The following is a 25549-nucleotide window of genomic DNA, read 5'->3' as shown; positions in this document are numbered from 1 at the left end:
CCACATTGGGCTCTGTGCTGACAGTGAAGAGCCTGCTTGGGAGTCTCCTCCCCTCCCCCCAAATGCTTGCAGGCTCTCTCTCTCAAAAATAAATAAATATTAAAAACAACAACAAACCACAGGTTGCTGCATCCTGTCTCCACAGATTCTGACTGAATACTACATTTCTAACGTGTCCCCAGATGATGCTGACGCTGGCTGGTCTGAGACTCTTCAAGAGCCACTGTTGTACCTATCCCAGTGTACCTAGGATTTCTCTAATTATACCCTCAGTGAAGTGTTTCAATACGCTCATCTTCCCCTTATTTCTTATTAAGGGAAGCTTCTTTAATTGCCTACAGTACAGCATAATGACTAAACTCAGGTTTTAAGTTAGATTGGGCTTAAAACTTGTTTTTTGACACTTAATTTTCTATGTGACCTTGGGCAAGTCATTTAATTGCTCTGTGAACCCAGTATTACAGGATCCTCGGGGCACCTGGGGCTCAGTTGGTTGAGCCTCTGACTTTGGCTCTGGTCATGAACTCACGGCTTGTGAGTTCGAGCCCTGCGTCGGGCTCTGTGCTGGCAGCTCAGAGCCTAGAACCTGCTTCAGATTCTGTCTCCCTCCCTCTCTCTCTCTCTCTCTCTCTGCCCCTCTCCCGCTTGTGGTCTCTCTCTCTCTTTCTCTCTCTCAAAAATAAACGTTAAAAAATTTAAAAAATATTACAGGGTCCCTGTGAGGTTTAATGAGATTTCAAAAAGTTAAGTACTTACTTAGCATACTGCCTGGCATTTAGCAAATGCTCAACAAATTTGATTATCATTTTTCAACCAAGAAATAATGATGAGGCTCAGAGTCGCTGTAAGGCCTTGAGTTTCGTAGGGTTTTGCGTTGCAGGGTCAGCGGAGCCTACCAGAGGAGCTCCATAGGAATGGTACCCAGAGAAAGTTGGAGAGAGAGCAAGGCTACCTCAAAAATCAACTCAGGGTTGGCTCCTTTAAGGAGGGCGCAGTCACGTGACCCACCTGGTCACATGGCTTGCGGGACAACATGGCTGCGCCCTCACTAGGGCTGGCTGGTGGATCCTGCGCCCGGCTCGGTCTCGTCCTCTTGCTGCCACTGTTCTTGCTGCCGGGCGAGGCGGCTGGGGGCGAAGAGGCCAGGACTGGCGCGGGCGCGGCTTCCCTAGCGGGCTCATGCGGCTGTGGCACTCCCCAGCGGCGCGGGGACCATGGCAGCTCGGCGGCCGCGCACCGATACTCGCGGGAAGCGAACGCCCCCGGGCAGGTCCCGGGAGAGCGGCCGCTCGCGCCCACCAAGGTGCTCTCTCGATTCCCTGCAGGCGGGTGGGGACCTCGGGGTTCTTGGACAGGGTCGGGATGAGCAAGGCAAGGGGTTTGCAGGAAGGCAGGTAAAGATTATAACCACACCCCAAGTCGCTCACGTGCTGATTCGATTCGATGAAAAGCACCTCCCCCCTTTTCCCCCTCAAGACGGTGGGATCTTGGGGCCCGGCTGAATCCTGCTTGTTAGGGAGTTTGGTTTGAGGACAGTTGACACTCCCCTTTCTCACTTCTTACTCATTTCCTCCTTACTCCACCCTATCTTCCTCTTGAGTTTTTCAGGCGTTTATGGGCGACAGGTTTTATTAACTGTGAAGGAATCTGGACAGTGGTCTTTAAATGTCTTTAACATTGTTGTGTGTTTATCGATAGATTCTTCCAGTAGACACTGGTTCTTTTGTTTTTTCAGTAGACTTTCTTGAGGGCAAGGACTTGTCCTGTTTATCTTATTATCCTTATTACTTCAGCACATAGGTAGGACCAAACCGATTGTAGTTCCTTTATTAGTGTTATTTATCTGTGCCTCTCTTAGTGCCTGGATGTGTTAAGTGTTAGTATATATGAATAATAACATTAGTAACAACAGTTACTTCATTCTTTCCAGGTACTTTGCATATTGGTATCGGTGTGTAATTATGGGGACTAGAACCCAGATGTTTGACTCCTAAACTCCTTCTTGTATATCTAGTACATCCTTTCCTTATTTTTTCTATCCCCCTTTTCTTTCCTGTGGTTTAATTCTGAACAGTACTCAGGACTTAGGTGAGAGGTAGTGTCCTCCATCAGGCCATGCCTGACTTCTTCCTTTTTCTTCCTCTTCAGTATTTCCGTATGCTGCCACCATAGTAGTTCTTTACTTTCACATTACAGTTACCAAAGATACTGTCTGGGGGTGCCTTTCCCCAGCTAGGGAGTGAGGATGTTGGGGGTGAGGACTCTAACTTTGTGGCTCAGGTATAGAGGGTTAGGTGGTTGGTAGCTGGGCTTCTGGTTGTTTCTCTATCCTGTGTAATTTTTGGCCTTATATATTTTCTGGTTGTTAGAGGATGCCCTGATTTATTAGTGTTTATCTTTTGTGTGGTAGGAGCCCTGGTTATTGTTGTAGTGTGTATTGACCATAGATGATTTTAATTTCTTTCTACCTTTGTGGTAAATGATAATCAGTTCCTCCCTCCTTCAAAAGAGAATGCCTTGTATCTTTTTATCTGCTTTGTTACTAACAGGGTGACATTTACAGATAGATCTATATTAAATTTTTCCCTAGAACCTTTTGGCCAGTACAGAACATTCCTCATTTTAAGTGCTCTAACTTCTTTTTTAATTTCAGAATGAGATGTGGGTGCCAATGTCTGTTTAATTATGTTCATAAGATAAACATTTTTTTCCATTTTTTCGGAGTGGTTTTGGGTCTGGCCTAGGTATTGTTTGGGTCATTTTTGGCAAGTTCCTGTTTGCTTGTTTGTTTGTTTCTTCATACATGTTTTTATTTTATGCTAGTCTTCCCTTGCATTCACTTTCTCTAATGTTTGGAGGCATCTTATGCTATTAGTGAACTAGCTGTTGCTGAGAACACAGCTCACAAGCATTCAAGGACTCTACTTAATGAATGAACCCAAAGTAGCCTTGTTATCAAGACAAAAGACTTCATAAGAGGCAGTTCTTTATCTCTCTGTTTTCCTTAGTTTCAAGTGTTTCAGTTCATGTGGAGATGACTTTGGTCTAATTCTGACACTTAGCCATTATTCTGAATTCAAGAAGTCCAATATTATGAGAGAGATACTTGGTTGTAGTGATTGACATTGTTTCCCTTAATTTTCTTTTTTTTAAAACTTACTGTTTCTTTTAGAGGATTTTTACATTTAAAACAAAGCTGAGAAGAAGGTACAGAAATTTCCCATATATCCCCACCCCCTACACAATGTATAGCCTCCCCAGTTATCAACATCCTCCACCAGAATGGTACATTTGTTATGAATGATGAGCCTACATTTATGTATCATAGTCATCCAAAGTCCATAGTTTTCCTTAGGGTTCACACTTGGTGTTGTGCGTTGTATGGGTTTGGACAAATGTATGGTGTATATTCATCATTATAATATCATATAGTGTGGTATATATAGTATTTTCATTCCCCTAAAAATCTTTGTGCTCCTTCTATTCATTCCTTCCCCTCCTCCCCACTGGCAACGTCTGATCTTTTTATTGTGCCCATAGTTTTGCCTTTTCTGGAATGCCACAATTGGAATTATATACTATGTAGCCTTTCAGATTGGCTTCTTTCTTTGGTAATATGCATTTACGATTCTTCGATGTCTTTTCATAGTTTAATAGCTAGTTTCTTTGTAGCACTGAATAATATCCATAAACTACAGTTTATCTATCCATTCACTTACCAAAGGGCATCTTGCTTGCATTTAAGTTTTGGCAATTAGGAATAAAGCTGCTATAAACATCTGTGTGCAGGTTTTTGTATGGACATAAATTTTCATAAATACCAAGAAGCACAATTGCTGGAACATATGGCAAGAATATGCTTAGGTTTTTAAGAAACTGCAAAATTGTCTTCCAAAGTGGTTGTATCATTTTGCATTCCCACTAGCAATATATGAGCGTTCCTCTTGCTCCACACTGTCACCAGCATTTGGTGTTGTCATTGTTCCAGATTTTGGGCATTCTGAGGTATGTAGGGTATCTCACTGTTGTTTTAGTTTGCATTTTTTTGCTTAACATATGATATCTTTGCCATCTGTGTGTCTTCTGTGTTGAGGTGTCTGTTAAGTCTTTGGCCCGTTTTTATTTTCCTTTTAATTTTTTTCCTTTTCTTTTTTGATGTTTATTTATTTATTTTGAGAGAGAAAGAGAGCAAGAGTGAGAGTGAGCAGGGGAGGGGCAGAGAAAGGGGGAGACAGAGAATCCCAAGCAGGCTTCACACTGTTAGTGTGGAGCCTGATGAGGGCTCGAACCCACAAACCATGAAATCATGACCTGAGCTGAAATCAAGAGTCAGACACGTAACTGACTGAGGCACCCAGGTGCCCCTTGGCCCGTTTTTAAATCAGATTGTTTTGTTTTCTTATTGTTGAGTTTGAAGAGTTCTTTGTTTTGGATAACAGTCCTTTATCAGATGTGTCATCTGCGAATTTTTCTTAGTCTGTGGCTTGTCTTCTCATTCTCTTGAATTATTTTTTGAAGAGCAGAAATTTTTAATTTTATTGAAGCCTGGCTTGGCACCTTCTTTTGTGGATGATGCCTTTGATGTTGTGTCTAAAAAGTCATCACCCGGGCCCCTGGGTGGCTCAGTCAGTTAATTAAGCATCTGACTTCAGCTCAGGTCATGATCTCATGGTTCATGAGTTCAAGCCCCGTGTCGGGCTGTGTGCTGACAGCTCAGAGCCTGGAGCCTGCTTCAATTTCTATGCCTCCCTCTCTCTCTGCCCCTCCCCTGTTCAAGTCTGTCTGTGTGTCTGTCTGTCTCTCAAAAATAAATAAACATTAAAAAAAGTAAAAAAGTCATCACCATACCCATTGTCATCTAGGTTTTCTCCTATGTTATCTTCTAAGAGTTTTACAGTTTTGCATTTTAGATTTAGGTCTGTGGTCTATTTTGAGTTAATTTTTGTGAAGGGTATAATGTCTGTGTCTGGATTATTATTTTTATGTGAATATCCAGTTGTTCTAGCACTGTTTATTGAAGAGACTATCTTTGCTCCACTGTTTTGCCTTAGCTCCTTCCTCAAAGACCAGTTGACTTTCCTTATGGAGGTTTTCTCCTGGGCTCTCTTTGCTGTTTTATTGATCTATTTGTTCTTTCACCAGTATACACCATCTTGATTACTGTAACTTTACAGTAACTCTTCAAGTTGGGTAGCATCCACCCTCTAGCTTTGTTTTTTTCCTTCAGTGTTGTGTTGGCTATTCTGGGTCTTTTGTCTGTTCATATAAACTTAGAATCACTTTGTTGATATCATAAAATAACTTTCTGAGATTTGGATTGGGGTTGTATTAAATCTAATTTTTTTCTTTTGTGTTTATTTAGTTTAATTCAGCAGATGTTTATTTGGTACACATATTTTATAACACTACCTTATGTCCTGGGCATAAAGAAAAGAAAAAGACCTATGCCCTCCCCTTAAGGCATTTACCATTTACTCTCTGGTGGGTGTGTGCTTGCTAGCGTCTGCACATGTGCACTCTCTGTTCCCCCATCGTTTTCTCCCCCTACCTTCCTCTCTCTCTCACTCTCTATCTCTCTCCCTTCCCCCTCCACACACAATTACATGTAAGCATCATTTTACCATAGTGATAACACTACAGGAGAAATATGTTACAAAGCCCTTGGAGAGGAAGCAACGATTCATTCTTCCTGGACAAATTAGGAAATGTCTTAAAGAAAAGGTCACATTAGAGCTAGGGCTTGAAGGAGACATTTTCAGGAGCTGGGATGGAAGGACAGATTGAAGGACATTCCAAGAAGGGGAGGAGCGTGAGCGCAAAGCGTTGTGCAAGTGCATGGTATGTTCTGGGAAATGTTAGTAATGTAAGGTTTCTGGGGATGACATTTTCACACTTTTTAACGTAACGCTTTTCAACTGTGAGTCTTTTTTTGTATTTCAATTCATTTAATGAGCACTTGGCAAGATGAGGGACACAAAATAATAAATAGCACTGGCTTTACCCTCAAGGAATTTATAGTTTCATTGGAAAGTTCCTGCAGTAAAAATTGTATGGGAAACAACTTAGATATTTTAAAATTTTTCTCAAGTCCCTTCTGGTTAAAAATATATATAATTCTCAATGAGAAAATTGTCCTAATGATTTCTACTGGGGTTATTTTGTACAAGGTAGCAAGATGTTTTGATCTCCATGTATCTTTTAAAACTGTTGCTTGAAAGGCATTTGGAATCATGGGATGATTAAATTGTATGTCATGGCTCTGTATGTATGGGTAACTCCAGTCCTGATTTCCTGAGAATGTTTCTGATTGGGTAATGCTTTCCCATGTGTCGAAGCATGATTGAATGCCATCTCTTCCATGAAACCTTTCCTCCAGAAAGTAGTATTAAAGGCAACTTGTATATTTTCTTTGGTATTTTCTGTGTAGTTGTCTGATATTCTACATGGGAAGTATTTTTAGACCTTTTTAAATCTCTGTATCTCTATTGCCAGAGTGCTTTACACATTTTAGACGTTCTCTAATAATTGCTTGAATGATCTGTTACCTTTTTTTGGTGGATACAATACTGAAAAAACTGCTGTGGGAATAAAGGGTGTCCCATACTTTGAAGAAAACTTTGTAAAATGATCTTTTGCTGTGTCTCATCCTCCCAAGAATCCAGTAAGAGATATTATTGCCCACTTTACAGATGAGGCCACTGAGGCTTAATAAACTCATAAATCCCAGGGCTTGAAGGAACTTTAATGTTATTCCGTCTATAATTATTGTCTGTCTGTGTAGGCGGTAGACTAAGAGAATGGTATAGATAGATAAGCCTTGTATAGACAGCTAAGGCAGATCCAGAGATCATGCTTCTCTTTATCACCTCACTTTCTTCTGAGCCTTTAGCTTATTAGATTTGAGGAGAGGAAAGAAGGAAAAGGGAGGCCTACCCAAAAGTGTTCATATAAGCTTATTTCATTTTTGTATGTAAGATAAAAAATCTCACAGCAAGGGAAAGAAAAGGCAAAGCTGACCTCAGCTGGAAAAAAAGTGGGAGGAGGGCCATTATGGGCTCTCATAGTTGGAAAGTTCAAGAGCAGATAAGGCCCCAGACACAACTGGTTCCAGGGCCTGAGGCAGTATCTTCAGATCTTCCTTTTTGACTGTCTCCTGGCTCTTCTTTCTTATGTGTTTGCTCCATTTTCAGGCAGTCTCTCTCTTTCTGTCTATCTCTTTTTACTGATGGAAGAGAGAGTACCCCTTTTCTCAAAGTCACAGTTGGCCAACCTGAGCCACAGTAGGTGGGGTAGAGCTCATGACTCTCTATACTTAGAGAGTTGAATACATGGTTTTCAAAGGGATGTCAGTTGCTCTGACAAGAACAGGAAGCAATGAATGCCAGGTGGGCAAAAGTAATAGATGCCCACTGCACCTGGCTGGAGTATGTAGCCCAAATATGGTTCTACTGGTAAAAGAATCACCTTGACTTCTGTGCTTTTGGCTTGAGTGGCATTGACACAAACTGTGGTGTGGCAAAAGGGCTTTAACATACTTTCAAGGAGGAATGGATTGTTTGAATCTGGAACTTCAAAAGGAAGACTTTATTAGAATGGTTCTTTCATCTGGCTTACGGTCCTACAGATTGAAACACCTGGTGCTCTGGATTTTACCAGCACCACATTTCACATTTGTAGGACAGGAAACTTTATCTCATTCATGGAAATTGGAAATTCTGATCTACTCAGAGCAATGCAGGCTACTGTTATCTATTACTTCCAGGACGCCTCCAGAACGGAAACTTGGCTTATTCAGGGTTGGCTATCTCTGATGGTTAATGAAAGAAGAAGAAAAAGAAAAACTAGGCCAGGAGTCCACAGTGGAAGTTGTGATTGTATTAGCATTGTTGGTACTCACCTTGAGGGAGAAGAGGATGAGAAAATGAGGTGATTGTAAAACTTCATTAGGAACAAGGCGCACAGCTTCCTGTGGGTCTGAACACCTGTTCTCAGGATAGGACCTACCTGTCTGCTGCTGGAGAGCTTTTTCATTTTTACCTTTTGTCCTTTATTAAACCTCTTTTTAGACCATTTTAATAATCATTTTAAAACTACACTTGAAGCTTTTGTCTGAAGTCTTCTATTTTTCTGCTTCTCTGCAGAACTGCTTAACATTCTGCCGTCTCTTCCAAGGCCTGAGGAATCTTGTGTCTCAGACATTTGGAGGATTATGAGAATAATGCATGAACCCAGTTCAGTCTTGAGCACAGTCTTTCTTTTGGGGGGAGGGGAGGCAAAGCTTTTATGTCACACAATTCAGCCTGTGCCTATTACTCCTCTATACTACAACAGCTTTACATTATACCCAGTCACTGAAATACTGCAAGAATACTTCCTAGGAACCCCAAAATAATATTGACCCTGTTCATTTGGTCTGTCTCCAAATGTTCTATTTTCTTCACACTGGAAAACTCCTCCCTGTGTAGGTTGGAGCATTTTCTGGTGGAGAGCTGTGTTGCTTTGTGTACTACCCGAGGGTGTGGACTGGCTTCTTCCTTAAAAGGGAAGACCGAGCTGGTGATCTGGCTTTGGGCTGTGGTTTCTTCTTCCCATAAAATTACCTTGTGGTTGCTTTTGAGAATTTCCTTTGGCCTGAGATTCCAGAAGACAATGCATTTGGATCTGAGGTTCAAAGGTAAAGATGAGGCCCAAACCTCTACTAAGAAAATATAGAATGTTTGTGAAGCAGTGTCTTTTACACAGGTTTCATATCATGCAACCATGCTATCCAAGTCTGGGACTGTGTTATGAAAGAAAAAGAATTTTTACTATTAGGAATAATTCAAATAGCAAATTCCTCATCATATTTATGATTTCACTCATTCAGTCCTTAAAGATTTTTTTTTTTTTAAGTGTCTACCCTGAACTATGTGCCATGCTAGGCCCTGGGGATATAGAAGTGAAAACTTTGTGATTCCTAAAGAGCCTAGGATCTAGGGGAGGTGAAAACCCATCATTAAGTTACTGTGTATGCCACTTTTTAGGATACATAGAGGTATTTATTTGAAGAACCCAAATGAGGGACATACGACTCAGACAGAGAAGGGAATTGTAGGCAATAGGCCTAGAGGAAGTGATCTTGAATATTGACTGTTTACAGACAGTGTAGGTAGAATACAGGGTGAGGGAGATGGTGAGAGATTAGGCTTCAAGGCTTAGATACTTTATTTTACCCTGAAAAGGTGAGGGGCACACCTAAACAAATTAAGTAGGAAAGTGGTATATGATTAAATTGACATGAACCTTGAGATCATCACCTGAGCCAAAACCAAAAGTTGCTTAACTGACTGAACCACCCATGCACCCCTACACTATGTGCTTCTTAATGAAGAAGACATCACCACCTCTAGGGAAGTTTTAACTACCCCCAAATCAAACCTGAATCTGATAAAGCCTCCAGATTCAGCTATCAATTTTCAGGAGGTGCAGAGGATAGGGGATAATGGTAAACTACACTATAAGTTTATAGTCAACAAAATCTTTTTTTTTTTTTTGAGAATTTTTATTTTTTTATTTTTTTTCCAATATATGAAATTTATTGTCAAATTGGTTTCCATACAACACCCAGTGCTCATCCCAAAAGGTGCCCTCCTCAATACCCATCCCCCATCCTCCTCTCCCTCCCACCCCCCATCAACCCTTAGTTTGTTCTCAGTTTTTAACAGTCTCTTATGCTTTGGCTCTCTCCCACTCTAACCTCTTTTTTTTTTTTTTTCCTTCCCCTCCCCCATGGGTTTCTGTTAAGTTTCTCAGGATCCACATAAGAGTGAAACCATATGGTATCTGTCTTTCTCTGTATGGCTTATTTCACTTAGCATCACACTCTCCAGTTCCATCCACGTTGCTACAAAAGGCCATATTTCATTCTTTCTCATTGCCACGTAGTATTCCATTGTGTATATAAACCACAATTTCTTTATCCATTCATCAGTTGATGGACATTTAGGCTCTTTCCATAATTTGGCTATTGTTGAGAGTGCTGCTATAAACATTGGGGTGCAAGTGCCCCGATGCATCAGTACTCCTGTATCCCTTGGATAAATTCCTAGCAGTGCTATTGCTGGGTCATAGGGTAGGTCTATTTTTAATTTTCTGAGGAACCTCCACACTGCTTTCCAGAGCGGCTGCACCAATTTGCATTCCCACCAACAGTGCAAGAGGGCTCCCGTTTCTCCACATCCTCTCCAGCATCTATAGTCTCCTGATTTGTTCATTTTGGCCACTCTGAGTGGAGTGAGGTGATATCTGAGTGTGGTTTTGATTTGTATTTCCCTGATAAGGAGCGACGTTGAACATCTTTTCATGTGCCTGTTGGCCATCCGGATGTCTTCTTTAGAGAAGTGTCTATTCATGTTTTCTGCCCATTTCTTCACTGGATTATTTGTTTTTTGGGTGTGGAGTTTGGTGAGCTCTTTATAGATTTTGGATACTAACCCTTTGTCTGATATGTCATTTGCAAATATCTTCTCCCATTCCGTTGGTTGTCTTTTAGTTTGGTTGGTTGTTTCCTTTGCTGTGCAGAAGCTTTTTATCTTCATAAGGTCCCAGTAATTCACTTTTGCTTTTAATTCCCTTGCCTTTGGGGATGTGTCGAGTAAGAGATTGCTACGGCTGAGGTCAGAGAGGTCTTTTCCTGCTTTCTCCTCTAGGGTTTTGATGGTTTCCTGTCTCACATTCAGGTCCTTTATCCATTTTGAGTTTATTTTTGTGAATGGTGTGAGAAAGTGGTCTAGTTTCAACCTTCTGCATGTTGCTGTCCAGTTCTGCCAGCACCATTTGTTAAAGAGACTGTCTTTTTTCCATTGGATGTTCTTTCCTGCTTTGTCAAAGATGAGTTGGCCATACGTTTGTGGGTCTAGTTCTGGGGTTTCTATTCTATTCCATTGGTCTATGTGTCTGGTTTTGTGCCAATACCATGCTGTCTTGATGATGACAGCTTTGTAGTAGAGGCTAAAGTCTGGGATTGTGATGCCTCCTGCTTTGGCCTTCTTCAAAATTACTTTGGCTATTCGGGGCCTTTTGTTGTTCCATATGAATTTTAGGATTGCTTGTTCTAGTTTCGAGAAGAATGCTGGTGCAATTTTGATTGGGATTGCATTGAATGTGTAGATAGCTTTGGGTAGTATTGACATTTTGACAATATTTATTCTTCCAATCCATGAGCAGGGAATGTCTTTCCATTTCTTTATATCTTCTTCAATTTCCTTCATAGTCTTTCTATAGTTTTCAGCATACAGATCTTTTACATCTTTGGTTAGATTTATTCCTAGGTATTTTATGCTTGGTGCAGTTGTGAATGGGATCAGTTTCTTTATTTGTCTTTCTGTTGCTTCATTGTTAGTGTATAAGAATGCAACTGATTTCTGTACATTGATTTTGTATCCTGCAACTTTGCTGAATTCATGTATCAGTTCTAGCAGACTTTTGGTGGAGTCTATCGGATTTTCCATGTATAATATCATGTCATCTGCAAAAAGCGAAAGCTTGACTTCATCTTTGCCAATTTTGATGCCTTTGATTTCCTTTTGTTGTCTGATTGCTGATGCTAGAACTTCCAACACTATATTAAACAACAGCGGTGAGAGTGGGCATCCCTGTCGTGTTCCTGATCTCAGGGAAAAAGCTCTCAGTTTTTCCCCATTGAGGATGATGTTAGCTGTGGGCTTTTCATAAATGGCTTTTATGATCTTTAAGTATGTTCCTTCTATCCCGACTTTCTCAAGGGTTGTTATTAAGAAAGGGTGTATAGTCAACAAAATCTTGACTCTGGGAATCTCTATTGGACAAATGACCCAGTTTCTTCAGCAAATAAATTGCAAGAGGAAAAAGGTAAGGGAGAACTTACAGATTTAGATACCTAAATACCATATTAAAAAAAAAAAAAACAATGTAAAGCTATAATGTATAGGATGCATAGTTAAATAATTAAACTGCAAATAAAATAAGGTAACAGTGCATATAAAAGGATAGTCCAGTATGGTGACTATAGTTAATGCAGTATTATATATTTGAAAGTTGGTAAGAGATCTTAAAAGTTTTTACCATAAAAAACCAAATTATTTAACTGTTGTGATGGATGTTAACTAGACTTATTATGTGATCATTTCATACTATATAGGATTATTGAATCATGTTGTACACCTGGAGCTAATATAATGTCCTGTATCAATTGTATCTTAAATAAAAGTGAAAAGTCTGAGCAGTGGTTTTCCTCTCTGATGAGACAGAGGATTTATGTTCACCATGGGCATACTAATGGCTTCTGCAGTAATTGGCAAAATACTTTCTTTCATGGAGGGTGGGTTATAAAGATGTTTGCCTTACAATTTATTAAGCAATATATGTAATGCTTTTTAAAATATTTGTTACAACTAAAAAAGATTTTAGGTTTTAGGTGGTGCAGTAAAGGTGTCCATTCTCCTAAAACAAAAACAATAACAAAAACAGCCATTTGCCCTGAATTTTCTTTTTTTTTTAAGTTTTTCTTTTATTTTTTTTCAATATATGAAGTTTATTGTCAAACTGGGTTCCATACAACACCCAGTGCTCATCCCAAAAGGTGCCCTCCTCAATACCCATCACCCACCCTCTCCTCCCTCCCACCCCCCATCAACCCTCAGTTTGTTCTCAGTTTTTAAGAGTCTCTTATGCTTTGGCTCTCTTCCACTCTAACCTCTTTTTTTTTTTTTTTTCCTTCCCCTCCCCCATGGGTTTCTGTTAAGTTTCTCAGGATCCACATAAGAGTGAAACCATATGGTATCTGTCTTTCTCTGTATGGCTTATTTCACTTAGCATCACACTCTCCAGTTCCATACACGTTGCTACAATGCCCTGAATTTTCTAAGCAATGATGTGTATGGGGCACTAAAGAAGCCCCAGAATAAATTTGAAATCTTGTATCAGTTACAAGTTGGGTTTCCACCTGATTCCTTATAGAACTGACAAAAAGTACATAGTATTTTTTTAGAGAAGTAAAAAGCTATGCCTTTCTGGAACTGACCAATCTTTTTAATTAAAAAAAAATTAAAAATGTTTATTTATTTATTTTGAGAGAGGGGAACAGGAGAGGGGCAGAGAGAGAGGGAGACAGAATCCCAAGCAGGCTCTGCACCATCAGCGTGGAGCCTGATGCAGGGCTCGAACCCATGAACCATGAGATTATGACCTGAGCTGAAATCAAGAGTTGGGTGTTCAACCAACTGAGCCATCCAGTCCCTCCTGACCAATCTTTTTTAAAAATTTATTTTTATTGAGGTGTAACTGACCAATTTTCTTTTACCTCCTTTCCTGCCCCCCACCCCCTTCCTGTGGCAACCACCAATCTGTTCTCTGTATCTGTAAGCTTGTTTTTTATTTGTTTGTTTCTTTAGATTCCACATAGAAGAGAGGTCATATGTTATTTGTCTTTCTCTGTCTGACTTACTTTACTTAGCGTAATGCCCTCAAGGTCCATCCATGTTGCAAATGACAAGATTTTATTCTTTTTTATGACTGAACGATTGAGAAATATATGTATATATATTATACATACCATGTATATGATATACACAAGGCGGTATATTTTTATATATATGCATGTATTTATATACTTACATACATTCCACAGTTCCTTTATCCATTCATCCACTGATGGACACTTAAGTTGTTTCTGTATCTTGACTATTATAAATAGTGCTACCGGGGCGCCTGGGTGGCTCAGTCGGTTGGGCGTCCAACTTCGGCTCAGGTCATGATCTCGTGGTCCGTGAGTTCGAGCCCCGCATTGGGCTCTGGGCTGATGGCTCAGAGCCTGGAGCCTGCTTCCGATTCTGTGTCTCCCTCTCTCTCTGCCCCTCCCCCGTTCATGCTCTGTCTCTCTCTGTCTCAAAAATAAATAAAACGTTAAAAAAAATTAAAAAAAAATAAATAGTGCTACCTTGAACATTGGGGTGCATACATCTTTTTGAATTTCTGTTTTAGTTATCTTTGGGTAAATACCCAGAAGTGAAATTACTGATTATGTGGTTCTTTATTTTTTTATTTTTTAAATATATTTTAATGTTTGTTTATTTCTGAGAGACAGAGAGACCGCATGAGTGGGGGAGGGCAGAGAGAGCAGGAGACCGAATCTGAAGCAGGCTGTAGGCTCCAAACTGTCAGCACAGAGCCCAATGTGGGGCTCGAACTTGTGAAACGCAATATCATGACCTGGACCGAAGTTGTACGCTCAACTGACTGGGCTACAGGGACGCCTCTATGTGGTCATTGTTTAAATAATACTTTTTAGCTTTTTGAGGAGCCTCTATACTGTATTCCATCTTGGTTGTACCAATTTACATCTCGCCAACAGTACACATGAGTTTCTTTTAACCACATTTTTTGCCAGCACTTATTTCTTATACTGTTGATAAGAGCCATTGTAACAAATGTGAGGTGTATTGATAATAGCCATTCTAACAGGTATGAGGTGCAATCTCATTGTAGTTTTGATTTACATTTCTGTGATAATGATGGTGAGCATCTTTTCATGTACTTGTTGACCATCTATATGTATTCTTTGGAAAAATGTCTATTTAGGCCATTTATTAATCAGATTTTTTTTTTTTGCTATTGAATTGTATGAGATCTTTATATATTATGAATATTAGCTTCTTGTTAGATACATGATTTGCAAAAAATTTCTATCATTCATTAGGTTGCCTTTTTATTTTATTGATGGCCTCCTTTGCTGTACAGATGCTTTTTAATTTGATATAGACCCACTTATTCATTTTTGCTTTTGTTATACTTTTAGTGTCAGATTCAAAAAATCATCACGAACACCTGTAACAAGGAGCTTACTGCTTAGGTTTTCTTCCAGAATTTTATGGTTTCAGGTCTTATGTTCAAGTCTTTCATCCAATTTGAGTTAATTTTGTGTATGGTGTAAGATAGTGGTTTAGTTTCATTCTTCTGAATGTGGCTATCCAGTTTTCCTAACACTATTTATTGAAGAGACTCTTCTCTCCATTTGATATTCTTGGCCTCTTTGTTGTAAACTTATTGACCATGTTTACATGGGTTTATTTCTGGGCTCTCTGTTATGTTTCATTGTTTGTTTTTATGCCAATACCATTCTGTTTTAATTACTGTAGCTTTGTAATACTGTTTTAAATCAGGGAGTGCAATGCCTCCACCTTTGTTCTTTCTCAAGGTTGCTTTGGCTATTCAGAGTCTTTTGTGGTTTCATGCAAATTTTAGGTTTGTTTTTTCTATTTCTGTGAAAAATGCTATTGGAATTTGATAGGAATTGCATTGAATTGTAAGAATGCAATTAATTCTTTATTAATTCTTTATTAATTTATTAATTAATTCAATATTCATTCTTTAAATGCATGAGCATGGAATATCTTTTCCATGGTTGTTTTCAATTTCTTAATGTGTTGTTTTCAGTATACAAGTCTTTCAGCCCCTTGGTTAAATTTATTCCTGAATATTTTATTATTTTCGATGCAGTTGTAAATGGGATTGTTTTATCTTTCTGATATTTGGTTATTACTGTATGGATATGTAACAGGATTTTTTGCTATTGATTTTGTATCCTGCAACATTACTGGAATTTGATTATTAGTTTACAGTTTTTTGGTGGAGTCTTCGGGGTTTTCTATATAATGTTATCTGTACATGGTGATAGTTTTACTTCTTCCTTTCTCATTTGAATGTCTTTTGTTTCTTTTTCTTCTCTAATTACTCTGGCTAGAACTACCAATATTAAATTGAATGAAAGTGGCAAGAGTGGGCATCCTTGTCTTGTTCCTGATCTTAAAGGAAAGCTTTTAGCTTTTTACCATTGAGTATAATGTTAGCTGTGGTCTTGTCACATACCCTTTATTATGTTTAGGTACTTTCTGTCTGTACCCACTTTGTTGAGAATTTTTATCATAAGTAGATGTTGAATTTTGGGGGTGCCTGGGTGGCTCAGACCGTTAAGTGTCTGACTCTTGATTTTAGCTTAGGTCATGATCTCATGTTTCATGAGATAGAGCCCTGTGTCAGGCTTTGCACTGACAGCATGTGGCTTGCTAGGATTCCATCTCTCTGCCCCTGCCCCCGCCTTCTCAAAATAAATAAACCTTAAGAAAAATTAAGTGGATGTTGAAATTTGTCAAATGCTTTTTTGCATCTGTTGATATGATCATATGATTTTTTCTCAGATGTTATGTTAATGTGGTGTATCATATTGGCTGATTTGTGGATGTTGAATCAGACTTGCTTCCCAGGAATAAATCCCCCATGATCATGGCGTGTGATCTTTTTAATGTATTGTTGAATTCAGTTTGCTAATACTTTGTTGAGAATTTTTGCATCTATGTTCATCACAGATATGCGCCTATAATTTCTCATTCTTGCAGCATCCTGTCTGGTTTTGGTGTTGGGATAATACTGACCTCATAAAATGAGTTCGGAAGTTCTCTCTCTTCAGTTTTTTGGAAATGTTTGAGGAGGATTGGTAATAATTCTTCTTGGAATGTTTGGTAGAATTCCCCAGTGAAGCTGTCTGGTTCTAGACTTTTGTTTTTTGGGGGAGGTTTTTGATTACTGATTCAATTTCCTTAGTAGTAATCGGTCTGTTCAGATTTTCTGTTTCTCCATGATTCATTCTGGTAGGTTGTATGTTTCTGGAAATTTTTTCCAGTTTTTTAGGTTGTTCAATTTTTTGGCATGTAATTGTTCATGGTGGTTTCTTATCCTTTGTGTTTCTGTGGTATCATTTATAATATCTTCTCTTTCATTTTTGATTTTATTTATTTGAGTCCACTCTCTTTTTTTCTTGGTGAGTCTAGCTAAGGATTTATCATTTTTATCTTTTTAAAGAACTGGTTTCTTCATTTATTGCTTTGAATTTCTCAGAATTTCTTTTGCTGCATCCCATAAATTTTAGTATATTTCCATTTTTATTTGTCTCATATTTTTTAAATTTATGTTTTGATTTCTTTTTTGACCCCTTGATTGATAAGTAGCCTGTTGTTTAATCTTAACGTAACTGTGAATTTTGTGGTTTTCTTTATGGAATTGATTTCTAGTTTCATATCATTGTGCTTGGAAAGTTGCTTGACATGATTTCAGACCTCTTAAATTTATTAAGACTTGTTTTGTGGCCTATCATGGGATCTGTCCTGGAGAGTGTTCCATGTGCACTTGAGAAGAATGTGTATTTTTTGCTTTTGGATGGGATGTTCTGTATATGTCTGTTAAGTCTATTTGACCTAATATGTTGTTTAAGGTTGTGGTTTCTTCATTGATTTTCTATCTGGGTGTCCTATCCGTTGATATAAGTGGGATATATTATTGTGGTGCTGTCTATTTCTCCCTTTAGGTCTATTAATATTTGGTTTATCTATTTACATGTTTATATATTTACATATGTTGGTTGCATACATTTTTACAAGTGTTATATCCCCATGTTGGAGTGGCCTCTTTATCATTATGTAATGCTCCTTGTGTTTTATTGTAGTCTCTGTTTTAAAGTTGATTTTGTCTGATGTAAGTATAGCTACTCCAGCTTCCTGTTGGTTTCCATTTTCATGGAATATCTTTTTCTTTCCATTCACTTTCAGTCTGTGTGTGGTTACCTCTAAAGTGTCTTGTAGACTGCATATAGATGGTCCTTGTTTTTTAATTTATTCAGTCACTCTTTGTCTTTTGATTGGATAGTTTAGTCCATCTACATTTACAGTAATTATTGATAGGTATGTACTTATTGCCATTTTGTTCATTGTTTTCTGGCTTTTGTTCTTATTCCTCTCTGTTCCTCTTTTCTTCTCTTGCTCTCCTTCTTTGTGGTTTGATTGGTTACTTTAGGGGTATGCTTATATTCCTTTTCCTTTATCTTTTGTGTATTTACTATAGGTTTTCACTTTGGGATTACCATGAGGTTTTCATATAACAACCATGAGATTTTTATGTAGCCTATTTTTAAGTTGATAACTTGTTTTATTGCATTCTAAAGTGTCACATTTTTACTCCCTGCTGCCATATTTCATGTTTTTGATATCTCATTTTGTATCTTTTCATTTTACATATCCCTTAACTAGTTATTGTGATGAGTTGTTTTCACTTTCTGTGTCTTTTAATCTTCATGCTAGCTTTATAAGTGATTAGTCCACTATGTTTACTATATATTGGTAAATATATTTATTATGTATTTCCTTTACTTGTGGATGTTTAACTTTCTGTTTTGTGGATGGTCCACAATTTACTTAACCTGTCTACTTCTGATGGACATTTAGGTTATTTCCAATCTTCTGTTAAAAACAGAGCTGTAATAAATTGTATTGGATACCAAAGATTGGCATTTCAGAAAGTTCAGTAGGTCCTTAAATATTTGCTGAATGAATGACTGAACAGAATATAAACAGCTTAGCGTGGAGCAAGGAGGGATGTGAAAGGATGAGACTGGAGACAGGGTGACTGGTTGTGAGGCTCCTGCAGTTGTCTGGGAATAGAAAAGAGGGGACAAATCAGAGGGAAATACATTTAGGAGATCCAGTAAGACAGGGTGACCTCTGTAATGCTGGGATTAGGGGACAGGAATAATCAGGCATGATTTTTTTTAAAGTTTACTTATTTATTTTGAGAGAGAGGGAGTGTACATGTGTGTGCACGCATGTGGTCTCACCAACCATGAGATCGTGACCTGAGCTGAAATCAAGAGTCAGACACTTGACCAACTGAGCCATCCATGTGCCCCAAGCATGATTCCTTAGAGGAATAATAATACATTGGACAACTAATAAGCATTTATTACCCATATATCATAGATGAAAAGAGCTTCATTTTCATTGGGAAATATATGCACAGAATTAAAGACAACCACTAGCAAAGATAATCAATGGAAATAGTAGGAATCAATGATTGTTGATTACTACTTTCCATTTCTTCTGATCTTGTTTTTCCAGATCTTCTGCTGTTACTGCTAACCCACATTCTTTCTTTTTATTCCTAGTTATCTTTCTTTGACTTCCTCTTTTTCCTTCCTCAATTTGAACGTTATTTTATTTTATTTTTATTTTATTTTAAAGTTTACTTATTTTTGAGAGAGACAGAGATAGTGTGAGTGGGGGAAGGGCAGAGATAGAGGGAGAGAGAGAGAATCCCAAGCAGGCTCCATTCATACTGTCATTGCAGAGCCCATTGTGGGGCTCGAATCCATGAAACTGTGAGATCATGACCTGAGCTGAAATCACGAGTCAGACACTTAACTGACTGGGCCATCCAGGCACCCTGAGAACCCTTATTTTATAGATTAGATACCTCACAATTCTTAAGCTGCTGGGAGGTCAATGAATTGATTTGTCATTCAGCTGATTGGAAAGTAAGATACTGTGGCTGCAGAGTATATTTCTGACAGATGGTGTGGTTGTGTGTGTGTGTGTTTTTTTTTTAAACATTGAGATAGGAATGCGTGGGTGGCTCACTTGGTTACCTGTCTGGCTCTTGATTTTAGCTCAGGTTACAATCTCACAGTTCATGAGATTGAGCCCCAAATCAAGGCTCTGTACTGTGTGGATCCTGCTTGGGATTCTCTCCCTCCCCCTCTCTCTGCCCTTCTCCTGCTTGCATGTGTGTGCATGCTGTCTTTCTCTCTCTCCAAATAAATACATAAACTTAAAAAAAATGAGATAGAATGACATACCATGAAATTCACCTTTATGAGTTGAACAGTTCAGTGTTTCATAGCTCATTCACAAGGTTTCACAACCAGCATCAGTAATTCCAGAACATTGCATCACCCCCAAAAAGAAACGCTGTATCCATTCGCAGTCATTCCCCATTTTTATTTTCCTCCTACCTCTGGCAACTGCTGGTCTACACTATGTCTCTTTGGATTTGTCTGTTCCGGGCATTTCATAGGAATGGAATCATACAAGATGTGGCCTTTTGTGAGTAGAGTCTTTCACTTAGAATAATGTTTTCAAGGTTCATCCATATTGTAATATGTATTGGCACTTCATTTCTTTTTATGGCTGAGTAATATTTTATTTTATAGATGTACCACATTTTGTGTATCTGTCATTTGATGGACATTTGAGTTTCTGTTTTTTTGGCTGTTGTGAATAATGCTACTCTGAACATTTGTGTAGGAGGTTTCTTCGTGGACATTTGTTTTCATTTATCTTGGATATCTTTGTAGGAGTGAAATTGCAGGGTCATATGGTAACTCTGTTTTTAGATTTTTAAAGAACCAAGAGACTGCTTTCTAAGGCAGCTGCATCACTTCACATTCCTTCCAGCAATATGTGAAGGTTCCAACTTCCACATCCTTGTCAATACTTGTTATTGTCAATCTCTTTGGTTGTAGTCATGCTAGTGGGCATGAAGTAGAGTCTCTTTTTAGTTTTTACTTATATTTTTCTAATGATTCATGATGTTGAGCATAGGCTTGCATTTCTTAGGTGAATATATTCAGTGCAGTCCTTAGGTGCTCTTTAGGGCTAGACATACAGTTGTGAACAAGGCAGTCCACTGCTCTCTTGGAGATTAGATTTTATTTGAGACCGTAGATAGGAGCAAAGTAATTGCAATTAGAGTTTTAATAAGGAATCAATTAAGGACAAGGACATAATAAGGGCAAGACATGGTCCCTTATTAAACTTTTTAGTTATTCCATTTCAGTGATTTAAGTCTTTTCTATTTCATTGGAGACCCACATTCACTCAGTGGTTTTTAAGAATATGATATATGGCATTTTTGCATTTGATTTTATTTTTAAAAATAAAATTTGAAAAAATTCAAAGGAAATGAGAGCATATTAAAGGAAAATCATACTGAAATGTATAAAAAAGTGGAATATTTTCCCTGCCTTTCCACTCCAGCCATTAGCAGCTTGGTGGCTATTTATTGCTCCAGACCTATTTCCACGGTATATATCATGTAGAGTTTTGATTAAGGAAACTACCTTGCGAAAGAATTTTCATGTGTTTTTGAGACTTGCACAGGAGCATGAGTGATATCACTGTGCAGTGATTTATGTGGTGGGCATGTAATACCTTGGGTGCTTATTGTGTGCTAGGTGCTCTGTGCTTGACACAGGTCCACTTTGGCTCTGATGGCACAACTCCTCGTCTCCCCTTTCACTGCAGATGGTCCTCATCCCCGCCGGAGTGTTTACAATGGGCACAGATGATCCTCAGATAAAGCAAGATGGGGAAGCACCTGCGAGGAGAGTTGCTATTGATGCCTTTTACATGGATGCCTATGAAGTCAGTAATGCTGAATTTGAGAAGTTTGTGAACTCAACTGGTTATTTGACAGAGGTAATAGGGTTGGGATGGGGAGGAAGAACTTGGTGTTTTCTAAAAAAAATTTTTTAAATGTTTATTTATTTTTGAGAGATAGAGAGACAGAGCATGAGTGGGGGAAGGGCAGAGAGAGGGGGAGACACAGAATCTGAAGGAGGTTCCAGGCTCGGAGCTGTCAACACAAAGCCCAATGCAGGGCTTGAGCCCATGAACCACGAGATCATGACCTGAGCTGAAGTTGGACGCTTAACTGACTGAGCCACCCAGGTGCCCCGAACTTGTTCTTTTCTAATATCGATTATCCACTTTTTATTATGTGCCCAATATCATGTTCAACACCTTGTGTATATTTCATCTAATCTAGTTCTCATAGCAACCCCATGAGGCCAGTTATGTTTCAGGAAACTGAGGATTAGAAAGTGGTTTGCCCTGAGTTACACAGCTAGTGTTGGGGCTGGGATTCAGGCCTGGCTAGTGAGATGGCAGGGCCTGTGTTCTTAACCAGTAGCCTATATTGTGTCTGGGTTTTAATATGCAGACTACCACTGCTCGGGGTTTTTGAGATAGCACATAGCATCTAGAGTAAGGCCACTTTTTCCCTTTCAAAAAATTGCAGTTTGGTTACATATTTCATTAAGCTATAGATGCAGAAGTGCGGCTTTTCATTTTTGTGGTTTTATTTCAATGCCTGACAACCCATAAGCTCTCCTGTAGCAGTTCCAGATTATTCTCTGGTTCTGAATCCCAAAGCAAGGTTCTGAAAGTGGATATTTATTCTAAAAGGGAATAAGTAGATGGAGGCTTTCTAGTTTATGAAACTTTCTCTAAGTGTCTAGAGTATACTTTTGTAGACTTCCCATTTTCTCTCACCAGAGGACTTTACCCTCGCCTTCAGTTTGTGGGATCCTTGTTTTGTTTTATTTCCCCCTGCCCAGGCCCAAGACATCATTTTTTTTTTTTTAAAGTAGGCTTTATGCCCAGCATGGAGCCCAACGCAGAGCTTGAACTCATACCCCTGAGATCAAGATCTGAGCTGAGATCAAGACTCAGACGTTCCACCAACTGAGTCATCATGGTGCCCCTCAGTTTTCTCTTTTAAGTAAAAAAGTAATTTGAGGGGAGCCTCGCTGGCTCAGTTGGTGGAGCATACGACTCTTGATCTCACGGTTGTGAATTTGAGCCCCTCATTGTGTGTAGAGATTACTTAAAAATAAAATCTTAAAAAAAAATAGTAATTTGAGAGTAAATGTTGAAAGCAAAACAGTGTTCAAACAGTGGTTATGCAGCATCACATTTCTTTGAATTTCCTAAAATATATAAAGTGTTTTTCTCTTTTATATGTGTTTAGAGTACAAGAAGTCCCTCTTTTTTTCGTTGTTTCATAAGGTTCCTCTCAGATCAGTTTCCTCAATAGTCTACGTAAGTTCGAAGAAGACTTGGAAGGAGAGGAGCTCCCTTCAGATTAGCATTTAACATAAAGAAGATAGAATCAACAGAATTTATGGCACCCAGGAACATGGATAGGGAAAAATGACATCTAGCTTTTTACTACTCTTTAACTGAAATTTAGCTTTTCCTTCAATTCTGAGGCAGATGACAAATCATACCAATGGTAGTAGCACCTCTAACTTTGTCACCAATAGAAATCACAAATGTTTTTGTCACATTATTGTTGTTGTATATAGCTTAAAATATTTGCATTTATCCCCACTTTAGAAATGATAATTATGAGACCTTCCACTAGATCTCACTTAATATTATTAATAAAGAGGACATGTATATTACTATAGCATAAATTAACCTTATTAATATTTATACATAACTAGTTTTCTTTGTAATCATATTGATTTTGTTTTATGCCTTTAAACATTTCATTCTGAGAAGGAGGCCCCTAAGCTTCACCATACTGCCTGAAGGGTCCAGGGCACAAAAAGTGTTAAGAACCCCTACTCTGCATAAATACTTCATCTTTTTATGACACTACATTTTTTTTTCTTCCCCTGCATCTTCATTTCATATCACATTCTACTTACTCACCATGTTCTAGCCCAGCTGGTCTTGTTTCTATTCCTTGAAAACTCAGCATTCTTTTCCATCTTGAGATCTCAGCCGTATTTTTTTTCTTTTAAAGTTTATTTATTTATTTTGAGAGAGACAGAGAAAACCTGAGTTGGGGAGGGGCAGAGAGAGAGAGAGAGAGGGAAACAGAATCCCAAGCAGGCTCCACACTGTCAGCATAGACCCTGACATGGGGCTTGAACCCACGAATTTGAGATCATGACCTGAGCTGAAACCAAGATTCAGACACTTAACCAACTGAGCCTCCTGGGTACCCCAGTGGCCCATATTTTTTTTCCCTGCTTAGAGTTTCCCTCTCTCCTTGCCTGTCCCCCTCTTACTGTGGCTGGCTTCTTCTCTTTCTTGATTCGTATCAGCTTAATGTTTCCTTCTCAAGAAGGCTTTCTCGGCTCACTCTGTCAAACAGAGGCTTTTCTTGATACTCTTCATCTTACAGGGTCAAGTAAGTTGTAATTATTTTCTTCCTTTTTTTTTCTTTGATTTGATTTTTTTTGTCTGCATCCTCCCCTTGCACCAAGTAACTGCTCTTAAGACAGGGACTGTGCCTATTTTATATTGATCTTGTATCTCTGTCATTTAGTTCATAGTCAGGCACAGAACAGGGATGGGTGTTTGATACATGTTCATTGGATGAAGGGTTGGCTTAGATGCTTAGGCATGTCCCCACAAGGGAAGAAGGAAGAAGAGCAGGGGAGAAGAAAAGATGATGAGCTCTGATGAGGAAAAGGAGTTTGAGCTGTCTGTAAGGCCTGAACTACAGGGATCCAGTAGGCAGTTAATATCATCTAGTGGGGATAGGACTGGAAGTAGAGATGTGAGGGTCAATTGCAGTGTGTGCTGGTGGCCATTAAAGGGATGAGACTGGGGGCGCCTGGGTGGCGCAGTCGGTTAAGCGTCCGACTTCAGCCAGGTCACGATCTCGCGGTCCGTGAGTTCGAGCCCCGCGTCAGGCTCTGGGCTGATGGCTCGGAGCCTGGAGCCTGTTTCCGATTCTGTGTCTCCCTCTCCCTCTGCCCCTCCCCCGTTCATGCTCTGTCTCTCTCTGTCCCAAAAATGAATAAAAAAACGTTGAAAAAAAAAATTTAAAAAAAAAAATAAATAAAAATAAAGGGATGAGACTGAAGGATTTTGTGTAGTGGTTTGTCACTGTATCTCAAAGTGTGATCTCTTGGACCACCTGTGTTAGAATCACCAGCTGAGCTGTTCACATATGCAGGCTCCTTGACCTCACCCCAGACCTCCAGAATCAGAATCTCTGGAACTGAGAAGCAGTAATGTGTAGTTTTGATAGGCTGGCCAGGTGATCTCCACTGCACAAAGCCCAAGAGCCACTGGTGTAGCGAAAGAAGAGTAGAGAGCCCAGACAGAGCACTAGGGAGGAACAGTGGTCTAGAGACTAGAAGAAGAGTCTGTGCATTTCAGGGGGTGAGTAGGAAGAGTCAGAAAGAGGAGGGAAACTAGCAGAATAGAACCATGGAGACCAAGGGGTTAATGTAGGCATTTGCAGAATGAGGTCACATGCAACAAATAAGACCAGGTAGATGAGGACTTGAGACGGTAATGTTAAACGAAAATAATCAAAATACAAATTTCCATCTGATGCTTGAATTGGCCACTTGAGATTTATAAACACAGTTGACACTTTCATGGAGCCAGAGTATCATATCAGAATATCAGCAAGCAATGCCATTTAGTTCTTTTAGCTAGATTGCAGCAGCAGAACAAAGGACAAAGGTTGATTATGTAATCTGACATGTAAGGAATACTATTATTTCCAAGTCATTTGTAATACTTGGGGAGATGCATTTCCATCAACAGGAGCAATCACATTCTCAAAAGCTAATCTCTTCCAGTCTGCGTTCTTATCAGCTAAATGAACCTGAAAAGACAGTGGCCTCTGTAAGTGATATTAACTTGTTTTAATAGGAAGCCAGATGCTTTTAAGTCATTTCTGAATCCTCTGGGAAGTCATAAGAAAAACTTAAATTCATCTGGACAAGAAGAATCACTTTAACAGTGTGCAAAGAAAATGGTACTTGTGAAACATGTTACTCCAACCTTCCTGGATTTTTATTGCCTTCTTTCCTTTCAGGCTGAGAAGTTTGGTGACTCCTTTGTCTTTGAAGGCATGTTGAGTGAGCAAGTGAAGACTGATATCCAGCAGGCAGTAA

General features: G+C 39.0%; 1 protein-coding gene across 2 annotated transcripts in view; it reads left to right on the top strand.

The window, feature by feature from the left end:
- The first annotated feature begins 1012 nt into the window (after positions 1–1012).
- Positions 1013–25549, top strand: part of SUMF1 (sulfatase modifying factor 1) — a 98308-nt gene continuing 73771 nt past the window's right edge. For both annotated transcript variants that reach the window (XM_060631612.3, XM_060631611.3), the window contains exons 1-3: positions 1013–1303; positions 21141–21314; positions 25471–25545. In XM_060631612.3, the coding sequence (XP_060487595.2) occupies positions 1034–1303; positions 21141–21314; positions 25471–25545 (519 nt within the window). In that variant the 5' untranslated portion in view covers positions 1013–1033. The remainder of the gene's footprint in view (positions 1304–21140; positions 21315–25470; positions 25546–25549) is intronic.

This window comes from Panthera onca, chromosome A2 (assembly GCF_046562875.1).
Source record: "Panthera onca isolate mPanOnc1 chromosome A2, mPanOnc1 haplotype 2, whole genome shotgun sequence".
NCBI classification, from domain to species: Eukaryota; Metazoa; Chordata; class Mammalia; order Carnivora; family Felidae; genus Panthera; species Panthera onca.
Note: the sequence above shows the minus strand (reverse complement) of the source record. Positions and strands in the feature narration are given on the sequence as shown.